At 32.1% G+C, this 24,022-nt stretch overlaps 2 protein-coding genes and 1 long non-coding RNA gene across 4 annotated transcripts; 2 read left to right on the forward strand and 1 right to left on the reverse strand.

Annotated features, from left to right (window-relative positions):
- Positions 1 to 2,092: 2,092 nt before the first annotated feature.
- Positions 2,093 to 3,580, reverse strand: LOC106661628 (RCC1-like G exchanging factor-like protein). The gene has a single exon (XM_014385159.2). The coding sequence runs from the start codon at positions 3,512 to 3,514 to the stop codon at positions 2,159 to 2,161; it is 1,356 nt and encodes a 451-aa protein (XP_014240645.1). The 5' UTR covers positions 3,515 to 3,580; the 3' UTR covers positions 2,093 to 2,158.
- Positions 3,581 to 3,819: 239 nt separating this feature from the next.
- Positions 3,820 to 23,408, forward strand: LOC106661540 (protein suppressor of forked). Of its 2 annotated transcripts, XM_014385017.2 has the most exons (16): positions 3,820 to 4,346; positions 4,412 to 4,603; positions 12,392 to 12,424; positions 15,978 to 16,075; positions 18,202 to 18,355; positions 18,421 to 18,846; positions 18,916 to 19,107; positions 19,169 to 19,270; positions 19,327 to 19,471; positions 19,528 to 19,597; positions 19,687 to 19,783; positions 19,865 to 20,011; positions 22,281 to 22,369; positions 22,443 to 22,636; positions 22,706 to 22,840; positions 22,910 to 23,408. In XM_014385017.2, exons 1-16 carry the CDS (start codon positions 4,308 to 4,310, stop codon positions 23,104 to 23,106), a joined length of 2,310 nt encoding a protein of 769 aa, XP_014240503.1. In that variant the 5' UTR covers positions 3,820 to 4,307; the 3' UTR covers positions 23,107 to 23,408. The 2 variants fall into 2 exon arrangements, with proteins under 2 accessions (XP_014240503.1, XP_014240504.1); XM_014385018.2 differs by lacking the exon at positions 19,865 to 20,011 and having other exon boundaries at positions 3,835 to 4,346.
- LOC106661541 lies at positions 14,331 to 15,342 on the forward strand. The gene is made up of 2 exons (XR_001339752.1): positions 14,331 to 15,120; positions 15,183 to 15,342. It is a non-coding gene; the product is annotated as an uncharacterized LOC106661541 (long non-coding RNA).
- Positions 23,409 to 24,022: the final 614 nt, after the last annotated feature.

Genomic DNA, 24,022 nt, shown 5'->3' on the forward strand with positions numbered 1-24,022 from the left:
GTACTAAATTTAATTATTTTAGTGTTAAGTGTATTTAAAAGTAAGAAATTACTATTATTATCTAACTATTTTTTAATTACTATTATTTCATTATTATTTTTTTATTATGTCATAATAATTCATAAAAGTAGCATCATCGAATCCCAATAATTTACCAAAAAGTTTTAGTTGTTTTTAATGTAAATTAAAAATAGTACAGGCACTAAAACATTTCCCTGTGGAACACCACAATTAAAATAAGTGGGATTGCTAAAAGTTTGGCTTATTTTTGTTTTGTAAGACCTGTTTAATAAATAAGATTTAATGAAAATATAAAATGATCCTTTTGAGAAAAAGATATCAAAGCTCATCCAATATTAAACTCTAGTCCAAATGCAGTGCATCATTTTGAAAAGGCAGTAATTATTATTGAAGAAATAATAGAAAGTACACAAATTCCTAAAAGTATGAATGCTGAAAATGACAAATCCAAAATAGATCTCACAATCAGTAGTAAGGATTTTGGGTAAAAAAGACAAACACACTGGCCCAAGGAGGATCTGCGGAGTCCATATACGGCCCTAAACCTATTCATGGTTTAACAAATACAGAATCCCTGTAAAATCAAGACTATCGAGCTTGTTGCTTCAATTAGACAGCTAAACTTAGAAGAGTGATATGGCTATACTTAGTCACTGCCATCTGAGAAAACATCTTCATATGGGTATATTCTTCAATGATGGCACCATTTGTAACTTATGCAATGAGGAAGAAACAGCCACACATATCATCTTTGAATGTGAACCAACTACTAAATGGAGGCATAACTTGGGATATAAAGAAAACCCAGGGAAAAAATTGTAGCAATACCTAGTAGTTCATGAAGAGTTGAGTTGTTTGCTGCTCTCAACTAAGGAACTAGGAAAGTAAAATCAGAAAACTGCAGTGCTCGGGGAACAAAAACCCCACTTCCTAGTATACCTTATGATCATCATCAGTAAGAAATTTAATCACTGAAGCCCAAAGAAATTGAAAATATAAGAGATCTATATATTCTTTATATATATATTAGTTTATATATTCTTCAGCAAAGCTGATAAACCATTCTCAGTAAAAACATCTTAAAATATGGGGTGTCGGTGGCCACATCGATTTAAGTGTTGATACAGTGTTCATTGCTGTAAGGTAAAAGGCCCGGGTTCAAATCCAGCGTCCCTGCATTCAAAATCAACGTATGAACGAGTTTTTTTCCAAAAACACAGACACCCCAAGGGTTGTTATGACCTCTGCTGTAGTGAACCCTCATAAAAAAAATTAATCTTAAAATACTAAGACCATTTTAGAAAGGATTTAAATTCGAAAGAAACATGCAGATTATAATAAATTGTTCTGTGGCATAAAAGTCATATCAGTAACTTTATTTGGTTTTAAATTATTTTACCTCTTTTATGTTTTAAAATTATTTTATTACAATCTGCAATTTTTGGTTACATGTAATTTAATGAACATAGATATATTTACATTTTTACATTGAGGGGAGTAAATAATCAGCTTTATTCTCCTGCTTTTCTTCACTAAATAAACATCACTGCCTACTACCTCAGAAAGGAAGTCGTGGGGCGATTTTCTCTTGAGACACTTTATGGGATTGTAGAGATGGGATCAGTTGGAAAAGGCTTGGGTGAGATACTATTCGGATGATGGGAGAGATTATTGTGGAATGTGATATTTTTGGATAAATCAGACATTAAGGTTGTTGTGGAGGATAGTATTGGAGAGTTAATACAAAGCATTTATAATTGATTTGAGGGCTTTAGACCAGAAGGATTGGAAACATTGGATATTGTATGGCTTAGCAGTCCCTTAGTTCTGTACTGTATGTCCAAATCGGTTGTAATAGCGTTTTGTAAATTGTTTTTCGTCGATAGATTGGATTGTCTTTCTAAAAGTAGACTGTACCGTTTAGTTTTGTCGCTTCAGTCGTAAATGCTGATTCGACGTTAAGCATGAGTCTAGATGGAACCCAAGGTAATGAACAGAGTCGGATTTGGGGATAGGTAGTATATTGTGAGAGGAATTTTTTATACTTAAAAAAATTAATAGTAAACAAATAAAAAATAAAAAGTTTCCAAGTGTTTTTATTTACAAAACATACACTAAGATTGTGTCACTAGAAAAGTTATATGATGGGGTCAGCAAGGATAACTGTATGATCGAAGCCGCAAGAAATTTGTTTTGCTAGACCACTCAAGGCTACTTTGTACGGGAAATACTGATCTCTTGTTTGACCGATGCCAAGACACCCGTGTCTATTCTTGCCCCAAGTAAAGACATGTCTGTTACTGTTTATTACTGCGAAATGGCTCAAACCGCAATGAACCGACATCGGCTTGGCAAGACGGTCAAACTCATTATTTCCAAAGAGAGTAACTGGGATTTTAAAAGGCTTCGAGGTTTTCTCCAATTTGGGCCCACCTCCTAGAATACCATAACCCCAGACGAAAACTTCATGATGTTCATTGAGTACGATGCAAAAAGAGCCTCCAGCAGCGACATCGATTATTTTACCACACATGGACTGAACACACTCGAGCATTTTTGGCAAATTGATCTGCTGAATGTCATGTTCGTTGGAAAGCTGTGCACATTCGCTGCTCCCCCAACCAAAGATTTCGCCTTTCTCTGTCAGAGCCAACACGGTGTCGGCGCAGCCTGTGACTTTCAACACCTTCTCAAAACAGAGATCGCCAGATATGATCTTTGGAGTGGATAGGTTTTTCGTACTGCATTGACCCATCTGACCATCGGCGCCCCACCCGCAGGCGTAAACATTGCCCTGGGCGAGAAAGATCGTGTGGTCTTGCCCGCAGCAAACAGCATCGACGTTCATCCCGTCAAGATTTTTAATGTGGTTCAAGGTGACGCAGACACCATTACTGTCGAATTCAGGCTCTTGGCCGCATTGCCCGTACGAGTTGTTGCCCAACAGGAACACACCCTCTTTATCAGTGACTACTGCCACGTGGGCCCTGCCTGCTGACAATGAGATTATCCTGGTCGTCTCGTCTCTGAGACCCAGGTCTATCGGGACCGGGCGATCGACAATTTTGTCCGATCTTTCTCCTATCTGCCCTTCGGTAGCTAATCCCGTCCCGTAAAGCTTAATCCTGTCATCGGAATCTACCCCGATAGCAGTAAATCCGTGCCCGCAGGCGACCCTCGTCACCACGTTCTTCTCGGCAAAAGAGATTCTCACCGGTTTTGCGACATACTTTTTCATTAATTTGTTGTCCGAATTCTCAATTCCTAGAGCACCCAGTTCAGCCAGTCCGAAGGAGTACATGCGGCACTTCTTCTTCTTGCTCGAGACCGGTTCGGGCAAAGGTATGAAAGAAGCATAACAACGAACTTTACAGACGTCCTTCACCAAAAACGAAATCCTTCTTAACACACACTCTGTCATTTTTATTACATTAATTTTTAAAAATCGCTTCAAGCATGATTTTTTGTTTATAAATCTTCGTTCAGTAATCATTCAAACTGACAGCGAGGTTTCATGTGCTTCCAGCTCCTCCTACAGACCAGAAAATAAATTATAAAATCTTATTTTTTTTCAAATGTTTTATTATAAAATAACCCACAAATGTTAATTTTATATTCAAGCAAAAACCAAATGTTTTAACTTTTAAAAATATTTTTTAAAATATAAAAAATGTACATGACAAATCTGAGACAAAACAACAAAATTGTGCACAAATCTTCTCAATAAAAATAAATCAATTTAAGAAAGATTTATTTAATCATTTAAGCCAATGAAAGAACTGCGCATTGATAAATTTAAAATCTGAATTTTTGTGTATGAATCCGTTTTTTTAAGCGGATGAGAAATGCTGAAAACCGTTATAAATAAAGAGCGAGGCTGTGCGGTCCAGGTTAAACGGATTAAAGTTCTTAGGCCCACATAAGTCGATGGGATCAAAACAATTGAAATAATCCAATTCCCCCTCGATAATTAGTTGTTGGATTCGCTTGGTAGGGTGGAGTGTGTACGGTGCGCCTTCGTTGGAGGAAGGGTGGAATAGGTGGAAAAGCCGGGGCGCTAGTAGCAGGCTCGACTCTCGTCCGCTGTCCACGAACCACGATTGAGTTTTCGACTGTTTTCACGTCGTTGGATTGTTCACTAGTTTAATCAACTATTAGACCATATGGGAAACGAACAGAAGACTATTAAGAGATTCGACCGCCTCGGATCGTAATTGATAATCGCGGCGGTTGTTGGTTGTTGGCTGTTGGCTGTTGGTTGCTGGTGGCGAGTGGCTGTTGGAAACATGGCAGCGGAGGAGGCGGCGACTGACAACGTTGCCATCGTAAGTGCATTTTTCGACGTATTACCCGTCAGGTTGAATTTCACACGGGCTACGGCACGTTTCAGGACTGGGGCAGCGAAAAGCTGCAGAAGGCTCAGCAGACGGTTGACGAAAACAAATGGGACATCGAGGCCTGGGGGCTCCTCATAAGGGAAGCGCAGAACCGTTGGATCAACGATGTCAGGCCCTTCTTCGAGAGGCTAGTCACCACTTTCCCGACGACGGGAAGATATTGGAAGATATATATCGAACAAGAGGTAAACAAGGAACAATTCATATTTATTTTTAAAAAATAAGTCAAACCAGACAGATTTAGTCGTTACCGATCGTTTTGGTCTGCCTGTACTCCAAAGAAATCTCTCAAGGTATGAAGGTACCATATATTTAAACACTCAATGCGTTTTCACCAGAAAATACAAGGATAAACTGTACAGGTTCAATCACATCAGTAAACAAAAGTTATTCTATATTCTAAAGGCTCGATTACATGACCGAGCTTACTAGCTTCTAGCCTGTGAGTCAGTGCGATAGTGATGATCCTGGATCAAGGATTGTCTTGAAGATAAAGTCAAATTCAGTTGTTACTGCCAAGCTTTCAACCTATTTTAAGGTCAACATCACGGCAAAACAATCTTAAATATGTCTACAGATTGACACATTTATATGTTATACAGGCGATCATAAATTTACTTTAAGTCCGACTCAGTCCTAATATTGTCAAAGACTGTATTTTTTTTTAATTTAATTTAATTTTTTTTCCAGTTGTTATTGCCAAGCTCTCGATGTATTTTTAGATCAGGTAATATCAGTCCTTCTAAGTTCGCCTGTAAAAAAACTTAAATATGCCAATCTGTAGATTTAAGATGGTTTTGCCCTGATGATGTCCTAAAAATAGGTTGAAAGCTAGGCAGAATAACTGAATTTGCTTTTTTTACAAGACCATACCTTGATCCAGCGTGTCTGGGAGTGAAAAAGTAGTCGATACTTCTAACATTGAAGATGGTGATTGATAACACAAAACTTTCCACTAGCTCAGTAGCCAACTAGCCAGCAAGTTTATTTTACTTTATTTATTTTAATGAGGCTCTTTTAACTACGAGGTTATATGAACCTTTTTTTAATATGTCGGTTTCGAATGCAGGGCCGCTGGATTCGAACCCAGGACCTTTACCTTACAGTGATGAATGCCTAAACCGTTGCGGCCACCGATGCCCCGACTAGCAAGTTTTAAACTTTGTGTTGTGAATAGGTTTTTTCCCCTTCCTTTCATTTGCTTAACTTTTCTGGGTATCCTAGGATTAAAAAATGAAGTGGAATGACAACCCTTTCAGTAAACTGCTCAATACAAATTCATATCTCCCCACGGTTTTACCTACACTTTTCTATTCCTGAATTTCTGCTTTTCTTTTCATGAGTTAAAATAATGACTACTGCCAATTTTGTCGACTTTCGTACACACTATTAAAACCACCAGTATACTTGGAACTAGTTCACTGATGACTATGATAGCTAGCTTACTATATAATAAGCATACATGCTAATGAGTGGCAAGTAGTCGCCGGCTAGTAGCTAGTAAACTCGCTCAATGTAATCATGCCATAACCAATTTATTCCCATTGACGCTTTGAGCTCCTAGGACTTCTGTATGTGTACATTTAAGACTTGTACCCCTCTTTTCTGGAGTTTCGCTTGCTTGGCCATAGTGGACATAAATCTTTCTACTCTGGCTATTAACTGGATTGTTCTTTCATTAGACAACTTTTGATTTTCAACTAGAACTTGTTTTCTCTCTGCGATTTTTTGTATTTTTTTGTTATATATTTGTTTTGGTTACAATTTTTCATATAGTTTTTAGTTTACTCTAGTGTATTTGTCATGTCATTTAGGATTTTTTGGTTAAATTATTTTTTGATTTATTGTTGAAACATCCTGGTCTGTCTAGAGAGTTGAAATAAAGAAAAATTGACATAACAAAAAAGTTAAATGAGAATAGCATTATGTGCCCTTTTCAATATTGACAACAACAAAAAATCAACAAGTTAGGACATACGTTCTTGACACTCAAAGTGTTAAAAGTCATTGAAGTTCCTATCCGCTTAGTCTAAACCAAAATCTGTTAAAACTCCTTTGTTATGAACTATAAAAATTAATAGTTGTTAGACAGAACGGTACATATTTCCTACTAATAAATCCTTAGCATTTCTGTTCAACTTAGCTTGTCAGGCATGTTTCAACCTTTCGCCTTTAATTTTGGTTAGTTTGTACGGTTTATCTTTAATCGGGTCACTTTTATATTGAGATTCCCGTAGGTGGGAGGTGATCTAGTTTGGCCGTTTTCAATTATTTTTGTCTTCCTATCTTCACAGTTTTAGCCTCTACGACGCGATTTAACATTTCATGTTCGAAAGTGGTCAGTTAGTGTGATTTACATTTAGTCGAGTAATTTTTATATTTAGTTTGTTACGTTTCTAGTCATTTTGGTCTGTCAGAGGTCTTTTCGCCATCTTCAGCGCCGCGTTTGAATTAATTTTTCAGAAGTTGGTCATTTATGAAGGGACACAATTGATGGAATAACAGACAGTCCAACTGCTATAAATCTGTAAGCTGAAATATGACTAACAAATTCTAAAGATTTAGACAAAAATGATTAAAAACTAATATGAAAAGGAGTGTCTGAACTTTTTTTTTTTTTTTTTTTTTTTTTTTTATGTGTGCCAACCTGTCTGATTTATGGATGCAACAATTAGAATTGCGGTCAACTTCATATACTTTTTCCTTACACTTTTCCAATCATCCAGTTGTATCTGACAGTCTTTGTAGAATATAAGTCAGATTAGTGTTGTGGTCAGTTACAAGTGCGTAGTTAAAATTTAACAACATTTACACATGTTAAGTTTTAACTAGTTATCAAGAATCTGTGATATGTCTACATGAATGTAAAATTAATTAAAATTGTTCTTTGTACACCCTGAAGAAGGCAGAATATATCGTAGGAAGCTCAGCATTGGTACAATAGCTCTATTTGTTTTTCTGACCCCAATCCTAGTCCACATGACTATTTATTGAATAAAGGCTGGTCGATCGCATAGAAGATACAATCTTGGTAGACTTAGATCCAACAGATGTACTTTGATCATTTCTGTTCGATTTGGTCTGTATGTCCTTGCTTTTTGGCATAAAATCCAAAGCACACCTGGGAGACCAATAAAATTGGAATAAACCAAGTTACGGGATTATCAAACTGCAGGCCTCAAGAAGAAATCTCACAAGTTGGAATTGTACTGCAGGCTGCCTGTGCCAGATGTACCAAAGTACAATTTTTGGCTGGCCTTGTTTATTTTATTACAATTTTCGTCTTGACATTATGATCTTCCATCCTGCTCAATTCAAATTTAATTTCTTTACTTATTCAATCATGTTAGGCTCATCATTTCTAATTTTGTTTTGTTTCAACTGTTAAAAAAAAACCTCTTCTCCCTCTGCATCAGTCCAGAATGCCAGAGCTGGTCTGATCTTTGACCAACATAGCAGGATTCCGTTGCTATTGGGCAAATGGTTAATGGGAAAATCCATATTTAAAAAAGAAAAAAAAACCCTGAACAAATGCCTCTCTCAAACCCCTCTCTCTCTTTCTTTCTCTGTCTTTTGTGAAATTTGTGCCAAATTGAATTCCGATTTCCTCCAGGTTTCTATATCGAGCTATTTTAGCCCACCATTGAGCTTATTTACATGTTAGTTTTTTTTAAATGTGAACTTCTTAATATACGCTAGCTTGTTTATCTGCAATTATCCATCCATCTTATATGCTGATTTCTTAGCAGCATTTGTCAAGAATCAGTCGGTCACGTGTTATTTACAATTCCACCTAGTTTTCTTTGCACCTTGAAGCTCATTTAAATTCAAAGTTTCTAACTAATAAAGATTGGTTATACAGAGTCCGATTATTGTATTTGTCACAGAAGTTCTGCGATCATTTCTTTGCCTTGTACTTAGGCTACTTGTAGAACTTTTTATTATAATTTGAATGTGTTATAGTTCAAGAATGTAGCGCAAACGGCTCAGACCCTTGATTGAAATACCCGCAGATAATTTAATATAGATTCCGTTCGCAGTCTTAAGTGGAACTTCTACCATCTCAATTTCTCACTTCTTTGATGTTAATACATTTTTTTTAGACATAAGACTATTTATGTTTGTTTTACAAAGTTTCACCTTATCTGTTGTGTTCTTTTTTAACTTAAAATAATTTTTAATAATTTTTGTCATTGACAATCCTGAGCCAACCAGAAGAAATCTAATTTTAAACATTTCTCTTTTGCATTTGAAACCTGTGTCAGAAGTAACTACTATTAAATTTTATATATAATTTAAAAATAAATCTAAATTTTATTCATAGTGATGTTTTGTATGTAAGCTTATGTAGATAATACAACCAAAATAATGAACAACTGTTTCCAAGAAAATGTGTACTCCTTTATTTCACTGCTTACATTCCATTTTTTCAAAATAATCTTTTTTATGTTTAATATCATAAATATAGCTGATTTTTAATAGATAAATAAACAACCACATTATTATCAAGCCTTGGCCAGGATCAATAGTCTTGAATTTATAATATTATAAATTTATGTTAATAAATAAATATAAAATTAAGTTATTAATTATGAATTTATAACTTAATTTTCATCTTTCGAATTTCCTTTGATGTTTTCAATCGAGAAAATATAAGTAATCCCAATACTTTTCACTGTAACACATGAAGAGCTGATGAACTGATGATGCACTTTTGTAAATGTAAAATTAAAGGTGCTGTAGTAAGGGGTGTCAGTGGCAGCGATGGTTAAGGTTTAGGCACTCCTCACAGAAAGTTAAAGTTCCCAGATTCGAACCCAGAGGCCCTGAATCCGAACCTGACATACTTACATGTGGGTATTTTTCTTTTGAAAATACCAGCACCCTGAGGTTTCATACACCCTCGTTAAACTCCTTTGTCATTTTGTTTTAACAAGCAACAAAAGCATAAACTTTAATTTGACTTTTTAAAGTTTGCGAATTCGAAGGTACACAGTGTTGAAATGTAATGGTTGGTCGAGGGAGAAAGTCGAAGTAAGACTTCTCTTCAATATTTGCAATATAAGCACATATGGTGTATAAGTTAAGTTTGTATTTCAAAGTTTGGTTTTATACCCGTCTTACCGTCCTCTGGGATTCATGAATAGCCTTCATTAAAATAATTGCTAAAATATAAATCCATAACGTCATAAATAAATGTTTGAACATTGAGTTTAAAAATGAAATGATAATGTAATGAACTATTAACTGTTTTGCTTTTATTGTTAAAACTGTAAATGTCTTAAGAGATAAGAAAACATTCGTATGTTTCATATCAAATGGTTGTGTGTGTGCATAATATCATAACTGAATAATATAATTTAATAGTTTCCTGTCATTTTGGACTGCCTACTCTTGATAATTTTCATGAAATGCATCTGACAGACAAAATCAGTTAGTATAGGCAGGCCAAGATAGGTGAATATAAAATTATATTCATCACACTGCAGACCATAGGAGGAAATCTTACAATTTATGTAGTTTCTAATATTTTAACTACTTTATTGAAAATTAGAAGAACAAAACATTACACCTCTTATCTTATCAATTGTGAATCATAATTTTTCCTTTATCTTTACTTTTCTAAACTTGACTCTACAATTACAATTATTAACATTTATTTTTCTCTTTGGAGAATATTAGAATGCTGAAATATCTTTTTTCACATTTTTTTTGTAAAGTAAATTTACAGTAAAAACATAAAGAAATTACAAGTTGTTATGCTTATACAGTAAGCAGTATTGCCTTTTAATAAATTTCAGGCATCCTGGTGTAAGTTGTTTGCCTATTCTTAATACCATATCATTAAGGTCATAAAAACCTATTGACAGCTATTTTATTGCCTGACAAAAATTAACATTTACCATGATCTACTTTTTATTTAATAAATTCTTTACTATAGTTTTGAAGCTAAAAAACTATTAAAATTATAATTATTATAATTACTAGCATAAGGTAATAAAAAAAAGGTACTATGAAATGGAGCGGGACTACAAAATTAATAAAATTTACACATCAAGTTAAGTTTTTCTCACAATTACTATTTTTATCAAGTCATGGTAGATCTTTGTAAAAATTTCAATTTCTTGTGAAGCGTTTATTTATGTTTGAAATTCCTTCGGCTGTTTTACGTTCATCTTTATGTCCTAAAGCTGAGAGTCAATTTTGATCATTTACAATAAAAATTAATGATAAAACTTAAGTTTTGGTATAATATTGAAAGTTTAAACTTGTTAAGGAGGAAGTAGAGTATAAATTATTGAATAACAGGTTTGTGTTTTCTGAATGTACAAATAGAAAATATCATTGTTGTTTCGATTTAGAAAGTTTCTTGCTGATTCGGCTGTTTCAAGCAAGAGTATTATCTAAAACGAATCTTATTGTATTATGAACGTCTACTCTTTATAACAATCTCAACTAAATTGAAAATACATTTCAATCCTAAGAACTGTTTTAACAAACAGGACAAAACCAAAACCGGCATATTTAAAATAAAGTAACTTTTGGCCTTTTTAATGATTAGAAAGCTGTAAGTAATTGACTCAAAAAGCTAATTATAGGCATTAGATGTTTTACTTTTTGAATTAGTCTTTTAATTAGCTAACTTTCTCGAGTGTATTGGATGAACAATTCAAGATGTTTCTTTCTTTCCCCCTTTAAATAACAATATTTGAAGTTATTTCTCGCTGTCCGGTATCTTTTTACTAGCAATTTAATATCTGGCACCTCTAGAATTAAAAAAAAAATTACAAACCGTTTTACTTTATTAGTCTCAAATGTTTGACCGTCAGAAAGTGAACCATAACCTGGTATAAAACAAAGGCAGAAAAGATGTGATGCTATAAAAGAGTTGTTTTCATTAAAACCCACCTAATTCCTTTCCAAATATACAAACGCTTAGATATGTAGAATAAAAAATAGAAATTTAATTACTATTGAATTATCTTTTTTTCTGGTAATTCATTCCTACTTAAACTTAAAAAATAATTACCAATGTGATAAAGGTATTTTCGTAATCTCAATAGATCAACATAAAAGTTCTTAAGCATCAAGGACTTAAACAACCCTCAAAGAACTAAAAATGGGATCAATCTCACATGACTAAAAAATATTTATTTTTATACCAAAGTTGGCATATGTGTTGGGCATGTAGAGAAAGAACTTGTGCTTGATAAAAACACATTAAGAGAGCTAGAAGAAATAGGTTAGTGTTACAAAAAAATTGGTTGAAGAAATTCACTATTTATTTATCCAAATCGATCATCTAAGAAAAACAACCAAAAAGGAAAAGGAGTAGAAATTTAGAATAAATATAATTATTCTTGTTCGTAGTAGAGTTTCTAATTTTAAGATTCTCATTTACTTTATTAGGTCTGCTGTTTTCATTTTTAGAAGAACCAGGGGTCTTTTTTTGCGTGTAAAAGTCTTGTGTGTATATTTTTCAGTTTGAATGTCATTTTTATTATGTTAGTTATTTTAGTTTATAGCATTATAGGAAATTATTTAAGAATAAGTATTAATAAATGTTTAGCTTAAATCTAAATGACCTAGTTGTCGCCAGAGCTCTATTTTGAAGGTTGGAAGAGCCAAAACCTGTTTAACCCAGCAACACTGGAGCTGTTAGAAATCCTAACTCCTGAAGAAGAAAAAATGAAAATAAACTATTATGTTTTCTAAGTTTTCTGATCTATGTGCTACCCTTCACGTAAATTGAAAATATTGTTTCTTATTTAAATTTTTGCATCCATTAAATAAGCCTGTTGATTCTATATTATTCTCTTCTATATATACTTTTTTTCCATGATATCAACATTTATTTATGATTCAAGGATGTTTATCCGTTCTTCTTATAGACAAAGCTTGATTTTTATTATGTTTGTCAGCATTTCACCTGATTTACCGTGTTAACTAATGAGCTTGTCTGTCTGTTCCAGATGAAAGGAAGAAATTTTGAGCGTGTAGAGAAGGTATGTCATGTTGTGCCTTTCACTTGTTGGTTATACTTTTTAAAAAAATATAATATACGGTTTCTCGCCGAAGCAGGGAATTTTTTTTTCTCATTCGTGTTCAGAAACCCGGGAGGCAGTTTTATCGGATGTTACGTTGCCACACTGTAAAAATAAAATAAAATAAAAATGAAACTATTTATTTACATTAAAATAAATTTGATTTGGTGGTAATTAAGATTTATGAGTTAGTGTCCAGTAAAGCCTCTTTCTGGGTTCAAAAACCATTGATGCTTCTTCCTACTCATAGTTTTAAGTTTAGAATTAAGTTTATGCTTGTAAAAGGCCGATCGGTCTTTCACCCGAATACACGACACTATGGGCAAGTATGCGTTAAATGATATACCGTTCAATCAGTAAAATAATTCCGTGTTTAATTTTTAATATCTAAAATACTTTTTTAGTGTAATTTTTTACATGGAATAATTAAATTCATTTAACATTTTCACTTTGTAGAGTTTCAATCTTCGTAGAGGTCATCAGACAGGTGAAGAAATAAGAAAACTAATTGTTGGGTTCACCAAGCTTTCGGCAACTTATAGTGCCATTATCAGGGCCTATTTATTAAAAATTAAAATAAATAATATACAATTAACAGTTAACGAAATAAAATAATATACATATTTTCCCAAGAGTGCAGAAAACGATTAACATGGAAAACTATTGTAAAAGCATTTTGGGTTTAAGGTTATGAAGCACATGATCAGCATACTACATTTTACATGGTGAAAATAGACATCTATATAAAATTGTAACTATTAATATACAGTATTTATAATTAACAAAACCAATAATTTATAATAAAGTGGTACAAGCAGCTACAAGTAGTACAGCAGCGGCGTATCTAGCCGAATATTGTGGGTTCGAATCCCGCTCGTGCCATTGACTTTTTTATCTCAACTAAAAAACCTTAATTAATTGTAATTTATAATAAAGTTTAACAGTACCTCGCTAATAAAAAATCCATATGACTAAAGGTCCAACAATTTTAAGCATTTTAAGCCCAAAATGCTTTTACAATAGTTTTCCATGTTAATTGTTTTCTGCACACTTGGGAAAGTATGTATATTATTTTATTTTGTTAACTGTTAATTGTTTATTATTTATTTTAATTTTTAATAAATAGGCCCTGATGATGGCACTATAAGTTGCCGAAAGCTTGGTGAACCCAACAATTAGTTTTCTTCTTTTTTCACCTGTCTAATGACCTCTACGAAGATAGAAACTCTACATAGATTATCTGCAGGTCGATCAACAAACATATTTTCTCTTTGAAATCTAGAGATATTCAAACCTTTAGAAAACAGGGGTTAGAAAACTTCCATATACTGTGCTGTATCATTTAATTTTAATTTAATTATTAACAATTAGAAACTTTGGATTTGGGCTTGAGGAACGGATAAAATCCTTCTCTCAGGAAGTCAGAAGAAATAAAGGCAGTACATTATTTAACTAAACAAACTTTTTGTTGTCGTCCCCACCACCCAATATAAAATAACATTACTATCACAGACCACTTATAAAGTCAACTTATTGCTTTGGTATAAAAAAATTCTAAAGTTTAAGAAAATTCAAGCAAAGGCCCAGCGCTGAATTGTTTCCTGGTTTTTTCGAAAATCTGATACTGACATGAAAAGTCAGCCTGACTAAAACGTCAGAAGACTTTCATTCTACACTGTGGAAAAACAGGTAAGAGTTGAGTATGCAGAGAAGAAGCAAAATTTTAATTGTCAAATATTTTTATAAAGGATTATTTTATATGAAATATATTTTTGATAGAAACAGTCATTTGAACATAAATTTTTCTAGTTTGTTCCTTATTTAATCATATTTTTTGATATTGCTTAAAACGAAAGAATCATTTTAATAAATCATTCAATTGTTCATACAAATTATTTTAATTTCCTCCCACAAATTAACATATTTATTAAAAGAAGTTAATCGGGAAGAATGTTTACATCTTAATAGTTTGGTTATTTCTGATTGTTTTCATCTGCCTACACTCATTTTCAAAACAGGGAAAATAGGCAGACCAAAATTATTGAAAACAACCAAACTATAGGTCTTTTTCTGTTCAGAGGACATCGCACAATGAAATTTTTTCTCAAAAATTGTATACATTCTTCATTAAACACTTATTAAATGTCCAGTTCAGAATTAATTTTGAATTAAAATATTTGAAAGTGTATTATTAAATGCAATAATTGTAATTATTGATACAACGTATCATTCTGTTAATCCTGTTAAGATAATTTCTTACTGTGAGGTAGGAGGGGGAGTTTATCACTTATTGACCAAACTATTTATATGCTGCAGATGTGTCCTCAAGAATTTTAAAATGGGATGTCTCCAAAATCATTTTTTAAAGGGTTTTATCAATATCCATCAAATGAAAATTACAATTTTTTTGCCGATCTTGCATTTGAGGTTTGCAATATTGTGTTACAATTTGATATTTCTCTTGGTGAATGCTTGAAAAACAGTTCGTTTTAATAATATATTTAGAGAAATTTTCAGTTATTTGTGTTTGTGGATGATTGATAACATGACAGTGGTGTGAACTGGTAAATCCTTGTTCAATGACGAACATGATTTTTCCCCTGAGTTTTAACAGCTTCAAAACGCCTTCATTCGAACGGTGTAGACTTACTTTCCAAGTCCGTTCTTGACATGCTCATTTTGATTGACTGTATGTGTAATATGTATTTTGTGTACTCAGGTGCTTGCTGGACTTGAGATATTATTCAGCAAACAAAAAAACAAAAAAAAAAGCGCTAGCCTATTGTTGAACACTGTCGACACTGCTTTAACAAAAAGAATATATCAATAAATCTGAATGGAACATGTAATGAATATAAATAAAAACCAATTTATGAGTGTGTTGTTTTATGATTTATTTACTTTCTCACAGACTGACCCACAAAATGCAATAAAATCGTGTCTCAATTTGTTTTATTTCACCCAATTTTAGCATAACATTTTAAAGATTGGTATACAAATTGTCTTAAATGCTTTAAATAAAGATATTTTAAACATTCGTGTCTTCTTTGTCTTTTTTTTAACCAAATTTTAAAATGATCAACTAGTCAATTGTTAAATTAAATTTTTAATATTAAACAAGTGTTAACAATTTATTTACTGTAGAAACCTTTTATTTTATTTTTGGCTCAGTTTTGGAATTGAACATTGGCAAAATAATTGTTTCACTTTATAAGTATGCTTTTGGATCATAATCGACATACTTAAAACCAAGATCAAGCCTTGTGAATTCTTCACCTTTGGAGTATCTTTTTTTAAAGCTGTGTCTTGTGAAGGAATTAAATATTCGACAGTTCAACATCCTGCAATAAGACAAATGTATTTTTGTTTTATCATTTGAAAACTATTGTAAAAAATAAAAAGGCAATGTTTATTTATTTATATGTATAAAATCATATACTTTTTAAGGAGTGTAAATTGCTCAAATAAACTTGTTTTTGTGAATGTAACAAATTTTATTTTCCTTTAATTTCAGCTTTTCCAAAGGTGTCTCATCAAAGTGCTTAATATAAAACTGTGGAAACTTTACCTTGCTTACGTTAAGGAAACAAAAGCTGCCCTTTCTACTTTTAAGTAAGTTAAAATTATGTTTGGTAATCATAAGATCGCAAGATCTACCATCGAGTTATGTTTAAATTGTATAGTTCATTAAGATAGAATTGTCTTTTGATTTAATATACCATAATTTATGGATTCGACGGTTCTAAGTCAAGAAAACATTTTAAACTTTACGTCAGGAAGCTTGTTCGCCTACGATCATTCCTGTTCGCGTATTCTCATTGGTGTCAGGCTCATTTTGCCATATTAAATGGTTGGTCTGCGTGTTATTTGCTTGAACAAACCCAGGAAAAGGACACAACAGACACAGTAACAGGCGAAAAAATGCCTGACATACAAAATCAAAAAGAATAAGCAGACTAGGACGATTGTATACGATTATGACAGACCTCACCACAATAATTTCACAATTAGTTTGCTTAGACAATTATTGAAATGTAATGCAAAATAAATTAATCTTGCTACATCTGTAAAAGCATCAAATAATTCATTATTCAAAATAAATATTTTTATTCCAATTAGTTAACAAGCACTTACCCTTCTGTTTACAACTTATTTCTCTTAATATACCCAAACAAAAAATAAACAGACATTTATTTCAAACTATATGCATACATTTTTATTGTTATGTAATTTGCAACATATTTTAATGAAAGCCAAATTAAATCAGATCTGAAATTTATGAGTTTTAATTAAAAATATTTGGTTAAGTTGATTTGAAAGAAAATCCACCAAAGCACTAGAGTATCATTTAGTGATAGATTAATATTTAACTAACAAATTAATCGATCACTAAATGATTTTCCAGTGTTTTGATTAATTTTCTTTCAAACTTTCATAATTAAATAATTTTGTTAAAACTAACGAATTTCTGATCTAGTTTAATTTGGCTTGCATTAAAATAAGTATGTTGTAATAAATATAAAGAATAAAATACATTTTGTTTGAAATGAACAACAAAACACGAGCATACAGTTATTTTTGCCTTTGATTGTATTTACTATACTTGGGATCAAATAAAATATTTTTAAAAAATAGAACAAATTTTAATGGTTGCATGCAGCAATCAAAGCATGTTTTAGTTTGTGTATATTTTGTTTTTTAATCAACAACTGGAAAAAAACTTTATTGTTATTTTTTTATTATTTATTACTTATATACCTTCTGTGCAATAAATTGGTTAATTTTCTATATTCTCTTTACTATATGCCCCAAAATTTATGTTTGTTCATTGAATTACACCTTTACCTGCTCCAAAACACATTGGAACAGTTCTGCTTTCTTATATGATATATTTATTATTTATTTAAATAATCTCAGTAATTCATTTATATCAACCAGTTTTAAGACACCCTCAAGCTTCATGGCACATGCTTTTAACCAAATGAATCTTACTAAAACACTGTGTTAATAATTGTTATGTAAAAAGTAATTCATTTTAAAAATCAATTCATCAACTACTAGTTCAGATTAAAACCTAATATTTGTTTATTTTTTCTGTTATATTATTATTTTTGAGAGAGATTGTGGAATGATTATTATCACATAGAATATTGCAATAAAATTCTGTCAATTTTTTTTATTCTTCTTTCTTCATTTTGTTGTCCTTTCTCTTTGTACAGATGAAAATTGTTTAATTTGTTTAGGCTTTTTTGAAGGTAGAATATAATTCAATTAATTAAGGTTTTTAGTTGAGATAAATAGTTGAGTAGAATATAATTGTAAAAATTAATTTTTCTTCAATGTTTGAGCCACTTGTGCTATTTTCAAAAGATCTATGTCTTGAAACATAATTGTTTTATTAAAGTTAACTTTGTTGAAAACATGATTTGCCAAAAAATAGCTAGTAATTTTTTGTTTAAAACTTTTTAAGAAATAAATTTCTTGAATACAGCACAAGTTGTGAAAGTGTTGAAGAAAATTTTATTTTTTCATTTAAATTGTACCTTCAAAAATAAAAGAATATTTTTTATTTATATTTGTCTCTCGATGTAAGTTAGACTTTATTTACTCCACATGTATTTATTGATTTTAGTAAGTATTTGTTGCTTGTATTCTGTTAATCCTATATCCATTATACCATAAAATGGTACATTAGTATTTAGTAGTATTTATCCTTTCTGATCGTTTCTATTCTCCAGGGAAAAGATGGCACAGGCTTATGATTTTGCATTAGAGAAAATAGGAATGGATATCCAATCTTATAGTATTTGGAATGATTATGTTATATTTTTAAAAGGAGTTGAAGCGGTCGGTTCCTATGCCGAAAACCAAAAAATAACTGCTGTCAGAAAGGTATAAAATGCAAAGAAACTAAACAAAAATGCAGGGCTTGTACGAATCGCTCCCCATAATTTTAGGTATATCAGAGAGGTGTCGTGAATCCAATGCTGAAAATAGAAAACCTATGGAAGGACTACATGGCCTATGAACAGGGTATTAATCCGATCATCGCGGAAAAAATGGCGATGGAAAGAAGCAGAGACTACATGAATGCACGGAGGGTTGCTAAAGAATTTGAAGCGATCACGAGGGGGCTTAGCAGAAGCATTCCATCAGTACCGCCTACGGGGAGTTTAGAAGAAATAAAGCAAGTTGAACTCTGGAAAAAGTACATTGCATGGGAAAAGAGCAACCCTTTGAGAAGTGAAGATACAGCGCTTGTGACGAGAAGAGTCATGTTTGCTTTTGAGCAGTGCCTACTTTGTCTTGGTCATCATGCCGATATTTGGTATGAAGCAGCTCAGTTTTTAGATTACAGCTCTAAAGTCCTAACAGAAAAGGGGGTTAGTTTATAAAATATTTTCTTATTTTATAATTAAAATGGTTTTTAATAAATTCTTTTTGAAAAATAGGATGTCACATCTGCTAAACTTTTTAACGATGAAGCAGGGAACATGTTTGAAAGAGCTACCAGCACTGTTTTAAGGAATAACATGCTTCTTCACTTTGCGTATGCTGATTTTGAAGAAGGCAGATTGAAATATGAAAAAGTTCATCAAATATACCAAAGATTTCTTGAAATACCTGAAATTGACCCCACACTTGTTAGTGTCGAGCTACATTATTTATTGACCATTTGACATTTAATGTCGGTTGATTTTTCAGACTTATGTGCAATACATGAAGTTTGCGAGAAGAGCTGAGGGGATAAAGTCGGCGAGGAACGTATTCAAAAAAGCCAGGGAAGATGTCAGGTCTAAATACCAGGTACGAATTTGATGTTTAAAATTATTTTTTGTCGTCTAATTTTATATTGCTTTCAGGCGTTCGTCGCTGCTGCTTTAATGGAGTATTATTGCAGTAAAGACAAAAATATCGCATTTAGAATATTTGAATTAGGTTTGAAAAAGTTTGCTAGCAACCCACAGTATGTTTTGTGTTACATTGACTATCTTTCTCACTTAAATGGTAAATCCTAAATAAATATTAAAAAATTATTTTTTAATTTAATTTTTTATTTATAGAGGACAACAACACAAGAGTTCTATTTGAGAGGGTTTTAACATCAGGGAGTTTAGAACCAGAAAAGTCTGTGTAAGTTGTAATGATTTTTTTTTTACGTTTTCTATAATTGGACTATAAAAAAAAGTCAATTCTATTAATTAATATTACAAAATTTTCAGAGAAATCTGGAACAGGTTCCTTGAGTTTGAGTGTAATATAGGAGATTTAGCAAGTATAGTTAAGGTTGAAAAACGAAGGAGTGCCGTGTTAGGAAAAGTGAGTATCCTTCTTTTGACCCTCGTACCATTTCCCTCATCTCCTTAATTCCATCATCCTTTCAAACATGTGCCTTTCCAGATAAGAAGCCAAGCTCGTGCCGCTCATAAAAAAGACGCCTTAAACTCATGTTCCAATAACCTTTCCCTCAACTCCCTGAACTGTCCTTTGACTTCCTTCCTTGTACCGAGATTGGTAGAAAATGGGAATGATGATTTGCTCGAACAGGTTACCATGATGTTGTAGTTTAGTTAGCATACAGGCTGTTCTCGGCCGCATAATATTTAAAAATTGCCAGCACAATTGAAATGGTTATTTTTTTAAATTAATTAATCTTTTTAAGTAAGGTTTTTGGTTGAAATGAAAAAGTTAGTGCCACAAGCGGGATTCAAACCCACAACCTTCGGCTAATACGCTGCTGCTCCAACCACTAGAGCTGTCGTGACTTTGATCCACTCGGACACCAACTCCCCATCTCAACCTACTACTTTTTGAATTGTCACTCCTTTTTGCCATTTTTTCAATGGGGGGGTTCGAATCCCGCTCGTGACACTAACTTTTTCATTTCAACCAAAAACCTTACATAAAAAGATTAATTAATTAAAGAAGTAATTTGGTCAATAGACCACTAAATATAATGGATTACTTAAAATGTTGACTGCATCACTTAATCCCACCCTCTCCTCCTTGCCAAAAAATAAGATTTTACAACATATGTTAAAATATTACAATTAACTTTAACTGTGTAAAAGTGTAGTACCATACTTGTGATAAATAAACCACAGAACAGTACAAAGTGGATAATTAAACCGGTTACATCACATATTCAGGGTGATTAGCTACTCGTACAACGAATTTTGCTTTGTACTTCTACACCTCCAATGCAAAAAAAAAGTTCATATGAATTCTCAACCCTTTAATGGATATCCAACTGTTATTTTTTTTTCCACTTTCTACAGTTTTCATCATAAATCTGCTCACAGTTCTTGAACTATTCATTTATGAGGAAATGCAACAAACAAAAAATTAAAATGAATATAAAATTTATTTTAAGAAGGCAGCCTTCTAGAACTTTCAATTTAATCTTTGGTTTAAAAAAATTAAATCTTTCATAAACTGCTAAATTTAAAATTTGTTTAATAAAAAAACTAAATTTGCAACCTCATTGCTAAAGTTCATGGCCAAAATTCAAAACAATTTTTTTGTTTAATAAGTACACCATATTTACATTAACTAAAATGCAGAAATTGTATGCTAAATGGGAAAAAAGTGGTGATAGTGTGAAAAAGTCGGACTGGGGTATGTAATACTTTGTGTAAATTTAATAATTCAACTCTTGTCCTGGGCAAAATCTATTTCTTAACTTTAACTTAATAAAAATGTACAAAAAGTAAGAAAAATTAATCACATTAAAAAACAATCACAATAAAAAAGAGACAAAACATATTGAAGAACCAAAGAAGAAAGTTGGACAAAATATCTTCACTAAACAAGACAAAAAAAATACAAAGTGGATTTTGGATGGTTAGATTGTTACCATTCCTAACCACCCCAAAAGTGGATTAGGGATGTGGTCCAATGAAACAAAACTTTTTGTTTTTGGTGTATATATTTTGCCTTCTTCAGGGCCCTTTTGTTTAGGTAAACAACATTTCTTATTATTAACAGGATTAGCACAAACTCCATAATAAAATACAAAATTTATATGCACTTTATGAAAAAAATGAAGACTGTTAAAGGTCCTTAGTTATGAAGCTGTAATATAATAATTAGTTACACACAAAAAACCTTTAGGATTATAACAATTTGGTTTTAACCATCTCTTTATCAATCAAAAACAGTTGCAAGTTACAGAATGTACGAGCCTACTCCCTTATAATTAAAACTAACAAAAGTTTTATTCATTGGACCACATCCCTAATCCACTTTTGGGGTGGTTAGGAATGGTAACAATCTAACCATCCAAAATCCACTTTGTATTATTTTTGATCCACTTCTTTTCCAATTAACAAATGTTGGTCGATCACTACATCCTTACTGACAATACAGAAGTTCAACCTTATCCTAATAAAAAAAGCATAAAAAGGTAAAAATCCCCAGAAGTTTCTAGTTCAGAAAGTTCTAGTTTTCTCCAAAAGGGTTGAGAATCAGAATTGGTCTTTTTTTTCTTTCTCCATTTGAGATGTACAAACATTTGTTGTACAAGTAGCAAATCACGGGTATAATACAGTAAAAGTGAGATTTATTGCTTGTGTGATACTTTTCCTCATAGATTCAATAGTGATACTGCAGTCAGCTTATTTAAAACGCCTCTCGTTTCATAAGATCACACTTTCCTCTCCCCTGCACTTTTTCCTTAACCATCCTATAATACTTTTTCCTAAATCTTATTCATTAAATTGAAATTATTTAAAAATTAAGCTCATATGAATTAATATTTCTCTGCTTCCAAGTTGACCATTTCTTTTATGTTTACATGAATTTTTTTAAACTATAGATAGCTGAATTTGAGGGTAAGGAGACAGCACAGTTAGTTGACAGATACAGATTTTTAGATTTGTATCCTTGCACAATAGCAGAATTAAAGTAAGTCGAAATGTTAAATAATTATACAAATTTAGATTTTGTTTATTGATTTTTTTTTTTTTTTAATTTTAAGATCAATTGGCTACAATGAAGTGACAACTAGAACAACAAATTTGAAAAATTCGATACATTCGACTGTCCCTGGATTTTTAGCCGATGGACTCGACGACGAGGGCACCCAAAGGCTAATACCAAGGCCTGATGTGTCCCAGATGATCCCATACAAGCCGAAATTGAGTGCATACCCTGGAGAGCATCCAGTGCCTGGTAATTTGAAAAATTGTCCAACAATGAAAATATAACATTTAAATATAATAAATTTATTTTTAAATAAAGGCGGAGCATTCCCGATGCCACCTGCAGTCGGGCATTTATGTTCTTTACTGCCACCTCCGCAGTGCTTTCATGGCCCATTCGTTGCAGTAGAGCGACTAATGGACATATTCGCTAAAATTCAATTACCTGAAACTCGTAAGTAATTGTTTTTAACAAACGCAATTTTTTGTACTGTTATATATATATATATATTTTTTTTTTTAGCTCCTACACCTCAAGGTGATAATGGCTGTGACACTAGATTGTTTGAACTTGCTAAATCTGTCCACTGGGTAGTTGAAAATGAAGACGGCACAATAACAAAGCGACGCAAACTTGGTGAAGACAGTGATGATGAAGACAATATGGCGCCGCCGATTAATGATATTTATCGATTAAGACAACAGAAACGAGTTAAATGAGTTCTTTTTCATTTTTTATATTTAACAATAGGGTGTAAATATTAATATATTAAAAGAGAGGGGGCAAAATCGAGGAACATAACTACTTCCGTGCATATGCCTTTACTATTCAATGTAATCTAGATATTTCCACAGGGGAGCATATTTTATGTTGCTGTTTAGCAAATGTGAAAAGAAAAATATATTAGCAGAAAAGGTTTTGCTATTTAAAATATATTAATGGGTGTGATTTCTTTATAACTTATTGTTCTGGAAGCTTTGATCTAAAGCAATGATGTATAAAATAAAACATTGTAAACCTTGTTCATCTTTTTATATTATATAGTGAGTAATATTGTTATAAAATATAAATATTTAAATTTAATTTGTTTTCTACAGCCACAGCCTTCATCACTTTTATTTAAAAAGTCCTCTGAAAACCTAGATTTCATTCAATATGTCTCTTTTTAACCATGTTAAATCTAAAGCAATCATTATGATATAGAATAATTAATTTATGAACTGCTGCCAAGGATTAGACCACCACTTTCTAAATCTCAATCAATCAAAAATGTTTTTCTATAAACAAAAATAAAATCTTATTTCTCTTAAAACAACTGCAGCCCAATTCTTCCTTTAGAACTTTGCTGTTTCTAAGCTCATTCTGCAATGTAGCCAATTGTCTTCATAAATAGTATACTGCTGTCTGTTACCAATTCTGTTTTATTTATTATACCTAGTGTTGGGGGGGGACCAGGATTTTTAAAAACTATAAGTATTTGTTTTATGTTTATGAATGTATATCTATTTCAAAAGTGTGTTGATGAATGTTATTATTCTATGCATATTGATTTTTTTTAATGGTAAGCCTGGTGAGGTCTCTTATGAAAAGAGGATTGTTAAACATAAAATGACCTGATAAACTTGCAGCTCAATC

Source organism: Cimex lectularius, unplaced genomic scaffold (assembly GCF_000648675.2).
Source record: "Cimex lectularius strain Harlan isolate CLEC.00 unplaced genomic scaffold, Clec_2.1 scaffold68, whole genome shotgun sequence".
NCBI lineage: Eukaryota > Metazoa > Arthropoda > Insecta > Hemiptera > Cimicidae > Cimex > Cimex lectularius.

Excerpts from the sequence above, each read along its gene's own strand:
- LOC106661628 (XM_014385159.2), bottom strand. The coding sequence starts at position 3,514 with ATGATTACTGAACGAAGATTTATAAACAAAAAATCATGCTTGAAGCGA.
- LOC106661540 (XM_014385017.2), top strand. The coding sequence starts at position 4,308 with ATGGCAGCGGAGGAGGCGGCGACTGACAACGTTGCCATC. Across the intron at positions 18,356-18,420 it reads AAATAACTGCTGTCAGAAAG|GTATATCAGAGAGGTGTCGT; the intron begins GTATAAAATGCA and ends CCATAATTTTAG. Across the intron at positions 22,637-22,705 it reads TGGAGAGCATCCAGTGCCTG|GCGGAGCATTCCCGATGCCA; the intron begins GTAATTTGAAAA and ends TTTTAAATAAAG.